General features: G+C 38.7%; 1 protein-coding gene across 1 annotated transcript in view; it reads left to right on the top strand.

Moving 5' to 3' along the window:
* Positions 1 to 3067: 3067 nt before the first annotated feature.
* The window catches only part of Cbr-clp-1, a gene marked incomplete at both ends in the record, with an annotated part of 11517 nt that continues 1616 nt past the window's right edge, over positions 3068 to 12968 (top strand). Inside the window, 15 exons of the mRNA XM_045244652.1 lie at positions 3068 to 3104; positions 4188 to 4408; positions 4600 to 4714; positions 5026 to 5175; positions 5792 to 5965; positions 6210 to 6299; positions 6449 to 6580; positions 7281 to 7714; positions 8872 to 9030; positions 9776 to 10038; positions 10165 to 10296; positions 10520 to 10732; positions 11000 to 11256; positions 12633 to 12738; positions 12781 to 12838. Coding sequence (XP_045097724.1) covers positions 3068 to 3104; positions 4188 to 4408; positions 4600 to 4714; positions 5026 to 5175; positions 5792 to 5965; positions 6210 to 6299; positions 6449 to 6580; positions 7281 to 7714; positions 8872 to 9030; positions 9776 to 10038; positions 10165 to 10296; positions 10520 to 10732; positions 11000 to 11256; positions 12633 to 12738; positions 12781 to 12838 — 2541 coding nt within the window. The remainder of the gene's footprint in view (positions 3105 to 4187; positions 4409 to 4599; positions 4715 to 5025; positions 5176 to 5791; positions 5966 to 6209; positions 6300 to 6448; positions 6581 to 7280; positions 7715 to 8871; positions 9031 to 9775; positions 10039 to 10164; positions 10297 to 10519; positions 10733 to 10999; positions 11257 to 12632; positions 12739 to 12780; positions 12839 to 12968) is intronic.

Here is a 12968-nt window from a genome sequence, read left to right as displayed (position 1 = left end):
AAAAATCAGCCAATTAACAAAAAAAAATAAAGCTCTTGAAGTTTTATATTTCTTCATTAGTTCGTAACTTTCAAAAACTACTGTATTAGTTCTAGAAATTTTGGCACATGGTACATTTTAATAGTACATAACTTGTCCTATGGGGTAACCTACGATTGTAAATCTTATGGGTCTGACGATTATATATCCAGGGAAGAATTAAAAGGTACTGTATTCTACGACAGGCTAACCCCTAGGCCATGGTTCTGACAGGTTTGCCCCCAGGAAAATTATGTGAAGAACGCTTGAAGCCAGGGGGGACTTTAAAGGTACTGTATTTCAAGGCTGGCTAACCCCTAGGCCATGACCTCGTCAGGCTTGTCCCCAGGTAATCGAACCTATGGGTCAGTCAAAAAAATTGTTACACCCCTCCGCTCCGACACGCTTCCCTCCGTCCCATGGACCAAGTGTCCTATCTATCAGGGGTCAACAAAAACAAAGAAATTGCTCATCCTCTCTCTCTCTCCCTCTCTCTCCCTATCTCTGGCTGGGGAGCTCCAAAACCAATTATCATCGACGCGGAACCCTGCGGGAGAGAGAGAGAGAGAGAGGTCCCCTGGAAAAAAGAGCAACTTTTCTCTCTTTCTGTCGTTTTTTGCTCTCTCGTTATTTCCGGTCGTCGTGGTCCCTTTCGGGGGCTCTCAATTTCTCTATTTTCCACATTTTGCTCCCCTAAAAAGTGGTGTGGGGCTCATTTTCCCCCCACGATTCCTAGAAAATGGACATATTCAAGTGTTGTTTGATGGGTGAGTTTTTAGAGAATTTGAAATTGTTGAATCTCCCGCCGGATCTTTGCTAGAAGGACATGAAAACGAAAACGAAAAATGGCAAGAGCACTTTTCAAAAAGTGAAAGATTTATGTCCGTCCTCATCTGTCAGTTTTTTTTTGGCTTGGCAGCTTTTTGGATCTCTGAACTCTCTGGGGCTTCTCGTTGGTTCTTTTTTGCTCTCACTTTACTTGCTTTTGGCTTTTAGGAATCGATTTTTGAGAGAGATTTCGAAATCTTAGGATTCTGAGATTTTGAGATTCTGAGCCATCTATTTTTCTGCCAAAGTGGCGATTTTCAAAGTTGAAAATGTTTTTGGGGGCTTTTTGATTTGTAGCGATTTTTCGAAATTCCCAGTTTTTTGAGACTTTTTGAGACCTAAAAAATCTATCAGTCAAAATCAAATTTAAATATCAAAAATCATCAATGAAAAAAGTGATTTTTTGGTGTTGTTCTATTTGGAAAATATTATGAAACCAGATGGTTTTTCTCTATTTCTTCTCTGCTTCTCTAATTCTCTTGATCTCTAGTTTTCTATTTTTCAATAGATGTATACATTGTTCGTTTTGTTTTGAGTCACACAAAACGTAGTGCCTCATTTCAGAGTTTTGTGGGCGGAGCTTATATTTTAGAGTTTGAGATATTTTTCAAGATATAGCAGGAGTTTTTTTTTTAATTTAAATTTTTTGTATTTGGTCAGATCGAAGCCCACCCAAGCTGTCAACTTTGAGCTCAATTACCTCATTACCTGTGAAAGATATCAAAAAGCCTTCAACTGATAAAATGTTGGTGATAATATGATAAGCAATTTATTAGTTGACAACTTTTTGATATCTTTAACAGGAACCAAGAAAAAATGGCTCAAACTTAGAAGTCAAGGAGCCCTTCTATTAGAGGTTTTATGGTGTTTAAGGAAATCGACTGGAGATGAGTCAAAATAGGAGGGGAAAACTTGATAGCCTAACTTTTTCTAATGGTGGCCTAGAATCCCAAAACTAGTTTTCTAGGCTTCAAAAGATTCTGGAAACTCTAAAAATCTCAAAATTATTTTTTAGACGAAAATAGCTAATATCCAACCATTTTACCTTGGGTGGCCGAGAACCTCAAATTTCCTTGACGGCCTAACTTTTTCTAATGGTGGCCTAGAAAACCAAAACTAGTCCTTCAAACTTGTTAATGTTCTAGGAACCATAAAAACCAAGAAAATAGCTCATTTCCATTTCGCCTCTGGTGGCTTAGAAACCCAAAACTTGGCCACTACTCTTACCTCTCTCAAATAAAATGTTTATCATAACATCACTAATCATTTATCAGTTGACAAAATTTTTATAACTGTCACAGGAGCCAAGACAGTTGAGCTTAAAGTTGACGGTTCTTGTGAGCTTCTGTTGGGGGAAATACGATATTCGACTTTCAAACATTTTTAGGATTTTCCGGCTAAAATAGACACAGTTTGGTATATTGTTAAGTCTATTTCAGCTGGTAGTGTCTTTTAGGAGCCAATTTCTGATAATTTCTGACTGTTTTAGAATTTTTAAAGATTCCAAAAATGTATGTACTTTGACAAAAACAGTTGGTTTTCCGTTATTCTCTTTTCTCTTTTTTGTCCAATTAGGCTTATTTCCGGTTTCAAATTGATTGAGTTTAATTGAAACTGAATCTGTCAGTTTCGATTTTTCAAATTAAAAAATACAATTTGTTGAAAGTTTAAAGGTTTAATTGTGAGATAGATTTCAATTAGAATTAGTGTCCAATTAGCGCAATTTGAATTGAAGAAAAGAGGGATTTTTCGATTTTTTTTTATTTTCTAAACTTTTTTAAACCTTTGGGGCTTCAATTTAAAAGGGAACACGAGCTCCTTGAAGTTCGGAATCAGGAATTTTTCAAATTACTTAACTTTTTGGGTTTTGAGATTTTCTTAATTCCTATAAGCTTTTTTCGAATTGGGATTTTCAGATTTTTTGGAATTTTCCAAAAGTTCCAAAAATGTATGCATTCGAAAAATAAGAAATAGAGAAGAAAAACTAAACGAAAAAGAAGCAGTCAGAATTTCCTAGTTGTCGCCTAATCTTTTCGCCATCTCTTCATCTCCTTTTTTCTCCCTTTTCTCTCTTTTTTTGGCTCTCAAAGAGCAAAAAAAAGGAGAAGAAGAAGGACGACATACAAGCTTATCGATTTACTGATATTCTATAAATTTCTGTGTGCAGATTCCTATTTTCGTAGAGTAAAGTTTGAAGAATTCTAAAATATCTATTTGAAAAATGATGCCTTTCCTACTTGCTATGTCACCAAGAAGAGGTAATTAAGAGGGGATAATTGGAGTTTTTTGTTTGCTGAAAATTTTAGAATATTTCAAAGTTTGGAGTTTTAGAGTTTTCTGAGTATTTTAAAAAAATTCAAAATTTTGAAAATATTCGAAATTTCTAAAATTTTGAAAACCCGGAAAAGTTTAAAAACTGAAAATTCTGAAGATTGAGAATTTCCAGAGAAAAACACTCGAAATCCAAATTTTTTGAAATTCATAGTTTTTGAATTTCAGATTTTCCGGAATTTTCTGATTTTCCAGATTTTTGATGTTTGATTTTTCCTAATTCCCGAATTTCTGAATTTTCTAGGTTTGGAAATTCGTGATTTTCAGAATTTTTGGAATTTTTTGAATTTCCAGGAATGCCTTATTTTTATGGTTCAGGACTTTCCTTGGATGTTCAAAAACCTATCGCTCTGAAGAATCAGAATTTTCATTTTCAAAAAATACGAAAAGTTCCGAAAAATAAAGAATTTCAAAACTTTGAAATTTCGATTTTAGTCTGGTGGCCTAGAAATCCTAAACTAGGCCACATTGTTCCAAAATTGAAATGATCATTAATAGGCTCAAAATCAATGTTATTGAAATCTATTAAGAGATTTTGGTTCTCCACAACCTGTGCTTTCCAACCAACTATTTGCAGTTTCCGATTGGTGGCCTAGAAATCCAGATTTTCCAAAAACTAGACCATATTGCATATGGTTTGAAAGCGTAGATTTTGGCAAATTGGACCAATTTTCAGATTTCAAAAATAACACTTTTGAATCGAATTACAACTATTTGAAGTTGGTGGCGTAGAAACCACAAATTTTGCAAGAACTAGGTCATATTGTATATGGTTGAGAAGCCCAGGTTTTGGCAAATCCAAACCTGTTTTTAGATTTTTAAAGTGTCAATTTTAAAGCTAGTTACAACTATTTCAAGTTGATGGCCTAGAAACCCAAATTTTGCAGCAACTATTTAAAAGAAAATCAAATTTAACGACTAACTACAGTATACCTACTAACCCATTAAACTTTGTGACCCTCTTCTCAATGAGTAAAAAGAAAATCTTCAACGAATCCCAATTTTTTCAGACCCATCAGATCGTCCGACTGGTGGAGCATCAAACGAGGAAAATTCGGAAAATCGATATCAGAAAAATCAGAAAAATCAATTGCCAAGTGACGGATTTTCTGGTGGAGACGGTATAAAAATGGCTGACGACGAGGAGGAGATTATTCAAAAAATCGAAGTGAAACCCGACGAATTCAATGGGCTGATTGGTTCGATTGCTGGAAATTTGATTCGGGATAAGGTTCGGTTTGGTTCGGCGGGAACTTGAAAAATCGCGAAAAATTTTTTTTTTGAATTTCTGATATTTTGGATTTTTGATTTCTTTAGCAATCTTGAATTTCTGAAAATGTAGAATTTTCAAAAAAATAATTTTCAAATAATTTTTTTAATTTTCAAAAATTTTCCCAAAAATTCAATTTCAAAATTTTTTAGGTCGGTGGACCAGGTGGTGACATCCTCGGTGGCCTCGCCAGCAACTTCTTCGGAGGTGGTGGCGGAGGCGGCGGCGGCGGCGGTTTCGGCGGTGGAAACGGAGGATTCGGAGGAGGTGAGTGGGCGGAGCCTAGGAATAAGGGGCGGAGCCTAAAAAGTTAATTTCTCCGAAAACTTTTGATTTAGGGGTAATTGACTATGCTGATTTCAAAAATCATAGTCGTTCTGGATGAAAATCAGTGGAAAGTTGTAAAAAATTGAAAACTAAATTTTTTAAATTTTTGCTATTTTGTAGTTTTTATAGTCTAACTCACTTTTTGCACCAAACCAACCTATATATGTTGTCCATGTTCTAAAAAACCCCCGAAATTTTTTTCTTTTTTGTGCCTTTTGCTTTTTGTTGCAAAGTAATCCCATTGTGTGTAGGTTCGAATAGTGGCGGAGGATTTGGCGGCAATTCAAATAACGATAATCAAGGAAAGAGAAAAAGGGACATGGCGAAGGATTTGATTGGTGGAATTTTTGATAATGTCGTCAATCGGAAAGGCAAACGGGACCAGGATAATAATGGATTTGGTACAGTTTTTTTGGTTTTTTGGTTTCCTGTTGTTGCTTGTGATTGCCCAGCTTAGGCTTTTTCTCAAGTGTTATGCTTGGCGCACCTTTGTTGGCTTAAATATTCCAATTTTCTAAATTATTTTAGTCAGAAATTACGCTCTCTTGCACTTTTTTTTCGTTTTTTAGTCTTCTAAACTCCGTCCAACGTAAAAACCGTTATCCTCTGTTTCCTGAATAGTTAAAATCAAAAATAAAACAATATCACAAATGCACTCTACTGGACAAAAACTTTTTTGGAATTTTGAAATTTTCGAGAATTTGTTGAAATTCCAAATTTTGAATGAAACTTCCTGAATAGGCCAACCCCGAAAATCTGCAAAATCGGCGACCACTTAACCGCCTTCCTTACCACTAGAGCCACACGGCCGCGTGGTGTCGGGGATGTGATGTGCGCTGGTGGACGCGAGATCAGGGGTTCGATCCCCCCTAAGGTTTTCCTCTTTTTTATCGTTTTTCGAGAATCATCAAGTCCTTCTAGGGGTTATCCGATAAAAATTTTGTGATTTTCATCAAAATTTGAGGTCAGTAGAGCGCCATTGTTTAGTTTTTTTTCTAAATCACATTTTAAGTTTAGTCTTTTCACAAAACTACCGTAATCCAGGCGGTCAGAATTACGGTGGCGGCGGCGGAGGAAATAATTACGGTGGTGGCGGTGGAAATCAAGGTGGCGGAGGATTCGGCGACATTCTCGGTGGACTTCTAGGTGGCGGAGGTCAACGAGGCGGCGGCGGAGGTGGACAGAACTACGGTACTTATAAATTAGTATACTGTAGTGTTTGTCACTTTGCACTAGAGCACACTTACTAATACAAATTACTAATACAACTAATTGGAGAACCCTAGTCAGCTACAGTATACCCAGGCGTACTGTAGTCAGGTACAGTAGATTAACATTACCATTAACAAACTAAAAAGGTTTCTAAAAATTTAAATTTAAACTTTGGCATGAAAACTCTTTTTTTTTGCATGATTTTCGGTTTTTGTGATTCTAGGCGGAGGCGGTGGCAACAGCGGTGGCGGCAGCGGGATCGGATCACTGGTTGGATCCCTGATCGGCGGTGGCGGCAACACTGGTGGAGGAGGTGGCCGAACTTTTTGGTGGCCTAGAATTCCAGCAACATGACTTTTCGCATGCCACACACTATTTTGCATGAATTTTAGGGATCTAGAATGTCTAGGACCTCTACATAGGATTACTGTAGCCCAACCAAACTATGAACTATTTTTTCAGGAGGCGGCGGCGGAAACTACGGTGGCGGCGGTGGCAATCAAGGAGGCGGTGGAGGTGGATTCAACCTCAACGATATTGGAGGAATCATCAATAGTATGGGAGGTGGCGGCGGCGGTGGACAGAAGCAAGGAGGTAAGTGGGCGGAGCTAGAGTTCTTTGGTGGCCTAGAAATACAAATTTTGAGAAAACTAGGCCATGATGTACATTTTCTTAAACATCACATTTTGAGGGTTCAGAATCAGTTTTCTGAATTCGGAAACGTCGATTTTGAGCCGAGTTATACCCATTTCAAGTTTTGTGGCCTAGAAATCCAAAACTATGCCATATCGCTCCTAAACTGTATTGATAATAACTCGCTTCAAAATCAATACTTTTGAAATATAAAAAATGATTAAGGTTTCCCACAATCTGTGCTTTCCAACCAACCATTTGCAATTTTCGATTGGTGTCATAGAAATCCAAATTTTGAGGAAAACTAGGTCATGGTGTACATGGTCTTAAACATGATGTGTTGAGGGTTCAGAATCAGTTTTCTGAATTCGGAAACGTCGATTTTGAGCCGATTTATACCCATTTCAAGTTTGGTGGCCTAGAAATCCAAAACTAGGCTCTATCGCTCCTAAACTGTATTGATAATAACTCGCTTCAAAATCAATGTTTTTGAAATCTAAAAGCTGGTCCAGAATTCTCCGGAAATGACCGAACTTTTAGGAAATGTGGTTTTCTAGGCCACCACCAAAAATTCTGAAAATGGTCATAGAAATTGAAAATCTGTAAATCTAGATCTAATAGTCTCTAAATTTAGAATCCCTAGAAAAAAAATTATTTTCAGGAGGTGGCTTCGGCGACATCCTCGGTGGCATCGGCTCTCTGATCGGCGGTGGCGGTGGTGGCCAGTACAATGGCGGTGGTGGAAATGTGAATCCGAATCGTCTAAACGGTGGAATGGTCAACATTATTGGAAATCTGATCGGCGAGGCCGCTCATCGATTCTTGGGTGTCGACCCATCGACAGGAAGGATCATTGGAGCAGTGGCTGGAAATGTGATCATGGGATTGGGTGGAAAAGACAACTCGTTGGGAAATATTGGAAAAGTCATTTTGGACAATATCATTTCTGGCAAGTTCCGACGTGATGTCGATCCATTCGTCCGCCCGGGACCCGATCCGGATCGAGGAGGCGGTGGACAGGGACCAAGTCCAATTGCTCCACGCCCGACAACGGAGCCACAAGATTTCTACGAGTTGAGAGATCAGTGTCTGCAGGTAGGCTATAATATTTTTGGCATTAGGAGCTAAAAATCCCAAAATCCTGCCATGAATAGACTAAAATGGCTTGAAAGGGACCAAAAACGGGCCAACGACGATCAAACATTAAGCTCAATTATCTCGGTTCCTATAAGAGATATCAAAATTTTGTCAACTGATAAAATGTTACTGATTTTATGATGAACATTTTATTAGTTGACACATTTCTGATATCTCTTACAGGAACTGAGATAATTGAGCTCAAAGAGCCCATATAGCCGCTTGAAACGGACCAAAAACGTGCCAATGACGGATCAAAATAAGTTATGGTCTGGATCAGGTTTAGCGGTTTTTAACTTATTTTAAATTGGTTTTGGCCTGTTTTTGGGCTAATTCTGGTCCATTTCCAACTAAATGAATTTCGGAATATCGTTAAATCTGAAAATACAAATCCTTCCAATTCCTCCAAATTCTTGTGCCTCACAGACAGTTAACTTTAAGCCAATTTGTCTCGATTCCTGTTAAAGATATCACAATTTTCTTAACTGATAAAACATTACTGATATTATGATAAACATTTTATCAGTTCAAAACTTTTTGATACCTTCTACAGGAACCAAGATAAATGAGGTCAAAGTTGCAGGTTCATTTATTGAAGTGGGAGATAGGGACTCTATCAAAGGATCCGTCAACTTTGCGCTAATTTGTCTCGATTGCTGTGAAAGATACCAAAACGTTTCAACTAAAAAAAACGCTTACCAGATGATGATAAGCAATTTATTAGTTGACAAATTTTTGATACCTTTCACAAGAACCAAGATAAATTAGGTCAAGGTTATTTATTTATTTATTTATTCACCGAAGGGTGAGACACCTCTGACACGGGAATATTGGAAAAATTGGTATTACAATTTAACAAGGGATTGGATAAAAATAACGGGGAAAGCGGGAGCACAGGTTGTTAGTAATCATTGGAATTCAAAACAAAAAAGTGATTTAGATCACAGTTTGAAAGTCTGTATTGAAATGCCTTTGTCGAAGGCTTAACCGGGAACACTTCTTTCGGCAGTGAGTTCCAGCATCCATCAAGCCTAACGTCCCCCTAATTAAGCCTACTTTGAGGTTCTGGAATTCGCTCAAAATCTCTTCGAATCGGAATTTTTCCTATTTTCCAGAACAAGCAACTCTTCGAGGATCCTCAATTCCAACCCGTCGACAGTTCGCTGTTCTTCTCGAAACGCCCACCAAAGCGTGTCGAGTGGCTGCGTCCCGGAGAGATTGTCCGCGAGCCGCAGTTGATCACCGAGGGACACTCTCGTTTCGATGTTATTCAGGTTTGTTGGGATAGTCAGAAACTGGGCCGCGGTTCTGGACCAAACCGTCCGCTCGGCCGCTAGGTCGCCAGCTTTAAGAGGGAGATCGGACTGCACAATAGCGCAATTCCGTATTGGCTCTAATAGAACCCCACGTTGTTCGAGCTCAATTATCTCGGTTGCCATGGACGATATCAAAACGTTTTCAACTAATAAAATGTTTGTGATAATATGATAAATATTTTATCAGTTGACCACTTTTTGATATCTTTCACAGGAACCGAGACAATTGAGCTACAAGTGTGCAAGCTGAGCTTGCAACCCCATTGCTTGCAGCGCAATTGTCTTGGTTCCCATGAGAGATATCGAAAAAGTTTCAACTGATAAAATGTTTATCATAATATCAGCAATATTTCATTAGTGGTCTACTTTTTGATGTTTCTCATAGGGACCGAAAAAAAATGGCTCAAAGTTGAAAAGTGTAGTTACGGTAGTTGAAAATCGATGTTAATTTTAAGTGTCTCAATACCTTCACATTTTTTTTTGAAAGTTTAAGAAGATATATAAAAAATCTAGAGTTTCATTTTTGTAGTTGACGGCTTTTTTGAAAAATCGTTTGCCGAAGAGATAGAGACGCAGACAATAAGAGTTTCTCCTTGTCTACGTGTCTCGCCTTTTTAGAATCCGCTGTATCTCGGCTCCTAGTAGCTTCAAAAAAAAGGGCTGTACCGAGGGATTTAAAACTCAATAAAGTCAAATTTTCCAGGGAGAACTCGGAGATTGCTGGCTCCTGGCCGCCGCTGCTAACCTCACATTGAAGGACGAGCTGTTCTATCGTGTGGTGCCACCAGATCAGTCATTCACCGAGAACTACGCTGGAATCTTCCACTTCCAATTCTGGCAATACGGAAAATGGGTGGACGTTGTGATTGACGATCGTCTCCCAACAAGCAACGGCGAGCTCCTCTACATGCACTCGGCGAGCAACAACGAGTTCTGGAGTGCACTTTTGGAAAAGGCCTATGCCAAGTAAGGTTTTGAAATGTTGAAATTTTTAATAATAGATTTTGTGACCTCTAAAAACCAAAAAATTTGAAAATTCTAGCTCAAAAATAAGCCGAGATATGGCCATTTATCAATAGAGCGCCTTTTCAGACTCTTCGGCTCGTATGAGGCTCTCAAGGGAGGTACCACATCCGAAGCTCTTGAGGATATGACTGGTGGACTTACCGAATTCATTGATTTGAAGAATCCACCACGTAACTTGATGCAAATGATGATGAGAGGGTGAGTAGTGGACATCGAGACACATCGGACACACAGAATTAGAAGGGCCTCCACACTGTCAAGTTTGAGCTCAATTATCTCGGCTCCTATGCAAGTTATCGAAAATGTGTCAACTGATAAAATGTTGGTGATATTATGATAAACAATCTATCAGTTGACAATGTTTTTATATCTTTCACAGGAACCGAGAAAACTTGGCTTGAAATTAAAACAAAAATTCCAGATTCGAAATGGGATCTCTCTTCGGTTGTTCTATTGAAGCGGACCCAAATGTTTGGGAAGCCAAAATGTCGAATGGACTTGTCAAAGGACACGCCTACTCAATCACCGGATGCCGTATTGTTGATGGTCCAAACGGCCAGACGTGCATTCTCCGCATCCGCAATCCATGGGGCAACGAGCAAGAGTGGAATGGCGCGTGGTCTGATAATTCGAGGTATGGGATTTTGCATTTTTAGATTTTTAGATCCACTGTTTTCTGAGAATTCGAATGGGCTAAAATTTTTCAAATTGACCAACTGGGACGGTTTTTATGAGGGATTTTCTGAAAAATTCTGAAAAAAACTTTTTTCGTCAATTTTTTTTTTGGAATTTTTATTAAAAACTGTTCTGTTTTAACATAACTTTGGATAGTGCCTAATGAATGAAAACTATTATATGTATACAGTAACCCTGCCACTACAGTAACCCAAATCCATTACAGAGAATGGCGAAACGTGCCGGACTCGGTGAAACAAGACATGGGACTGAAATTCGATCACGATGGAGAGTTCTGGATGTCATTCGAGGACTACATGAGGAATTTCGAGAAAATGGAAATTTGCAATCTGGGACCAGATGTTATGGATGAGGTCTATCAGATGACTGGTGTCAAGGCGGCCGGCATGGTTTGGGCGGCGAATAACCATGACGGAGCATGGATTCGAAATCAGACTGCCGGAGGATGCAGAAACTATATTAGTAAGATATTTAGGGTGAAAAAAATAAAAAAACATTTGGCTCCTCGGGGGGGGGGGCCGAACCAAAAACTGTCAGCTTGAAGATCAAGCGCGCTAGCCATAACAGGTGATTCGTGATTGACCAATTACAGATGAAGAGCTATAAACGACCCAATCACTCACCTGCCGCGAACTAGTGGTTCTACAAATGACCATTCGCGAGCAAAACGCGTATCTTACCAACTGGCCCTATAAAAGGTCCACAATCGACCAATCGCGAAAAAATTCTTGTTTTTTCTTTTTCGAAGTTCTTTCACCCATATTGGGTATTTTTCATCGTTTTTTGCAGTTTTCTTTGCAATTTTTGTCCGTAAATTACCTTTATTTAACCTACAAGAACATACTAGAATACTGTATCAGCAAGTATTTCGCTTTTTATTTGCAGAAAAATGGCCGGGAGACAAATGTCGGAAGCTAGAAGTAGAAGTTTTAGTTTATTCTGGAGGTAGCATTGCTACTGTGCTTTAAAAAGGTAAAAAGCGTTCAGAAAGTCCGAATTTCTAAACCAATCTTTACAGGGACCCAGAAAATCTGAATTGTTCTGGTACGTCGAGGACAATCCAGAAAAAAAGAATTTAGGAAAAAGAAGGAAGAGCTGGAATCTACGGTGAGTAGAATTGGAGAAATCCGAAAGAAAACTTCAAATTTCAGACGGTGTTGATCGGGAATTCGGAATTGTCAAAGTGGAGGATTTAAAAAAGCTCCAATATCTTGTGTCGGAGGTATAGTGAGAAAACTAGTGGGAACTGAAATCTATAAAAATTATTTTAGTTTCTTCGAAAAACCTATCAACGTCATCATCTGCTCCCAAATCGGTTCGTCATCGACTAAAGCAAAAAGGGACAAAACGAGAAACTCCGGCGCAATTCCAGCAAGTACGACTAAATCGGAAGGGAATGACTTTTAATCAATTTTTTGTGTTTTTCATTGTTTTTTTTCTGTAAAATAAATTATTTTTGAGCAGCGGCTAGCTTCTAGATCCAAAAAATATATGCCAATTATTGCTCTCGCGGCATGTGTAGAAGATTTGCTCGCGATAGGTGGAATATTGATCGTTTGCGGTGGCGCTTTCGCGATTGGTCTGTAAATGGCCTGCGGCAGGCATGTTCCGATGTACCCATGGCGATTTTTCGCGAACAATATTTCACCTTTTATAGACGCTGCGCGAATCACCTGTGCAGTCAGCCAGGCACTGAAAGACTTGGTAGGCGCAAGGCGTATAAGAAGGAGGCGGCTGGCGCCGTCAGACAGGCGCGAGCTATTGACCGAAAAGGAGCGATATTGGAATTTTTGAATTTTCGAATTCCCGCCAGATCATCAAATCCCCAAAAATTCCAGACACCTTCGCCAACAATCCACAATTCCGCGTCCAGTTGACCGACTCTGATCCCGACGATGACGATGAGCTGTGCACGGTGATTTTTGCCGTTATGCAAAAATACAGGTACAAAGGCTACAAAAGACTACAAACTACAAAAAATTTCAGACGTAATTTGAAACAAGACGGTCTGGACAATGTGCCGATCGGATTTGCAGTGTATGATGTGGGTTTTTTTTGGAAATTTTTGAAATTTTTCTGAAATTATTAATTTGTCGAAATTATTGATTTTTCGAAATTTTCAGATGAACAATGTAAGTTTTCCAGCCATGAAAATTGGTAAAATTGTCTTTTTT

Source organism: Caenorhabditis briggsae (genome assembly GCF_000004555.2).
Source record: "Caenorhabditis briggsae complete genome, chrIII, whole genome shotgun sequence".
NCBI lineage: Eukaryota > Metazoa > Nematoda > Chromadorea > Rhabditida > Rhabditidae > Caenorhabditis > Caenorhabditis briggsae.
This window is presented reverse-complemented; position numbering and strand designations above follow the sequence as displayed.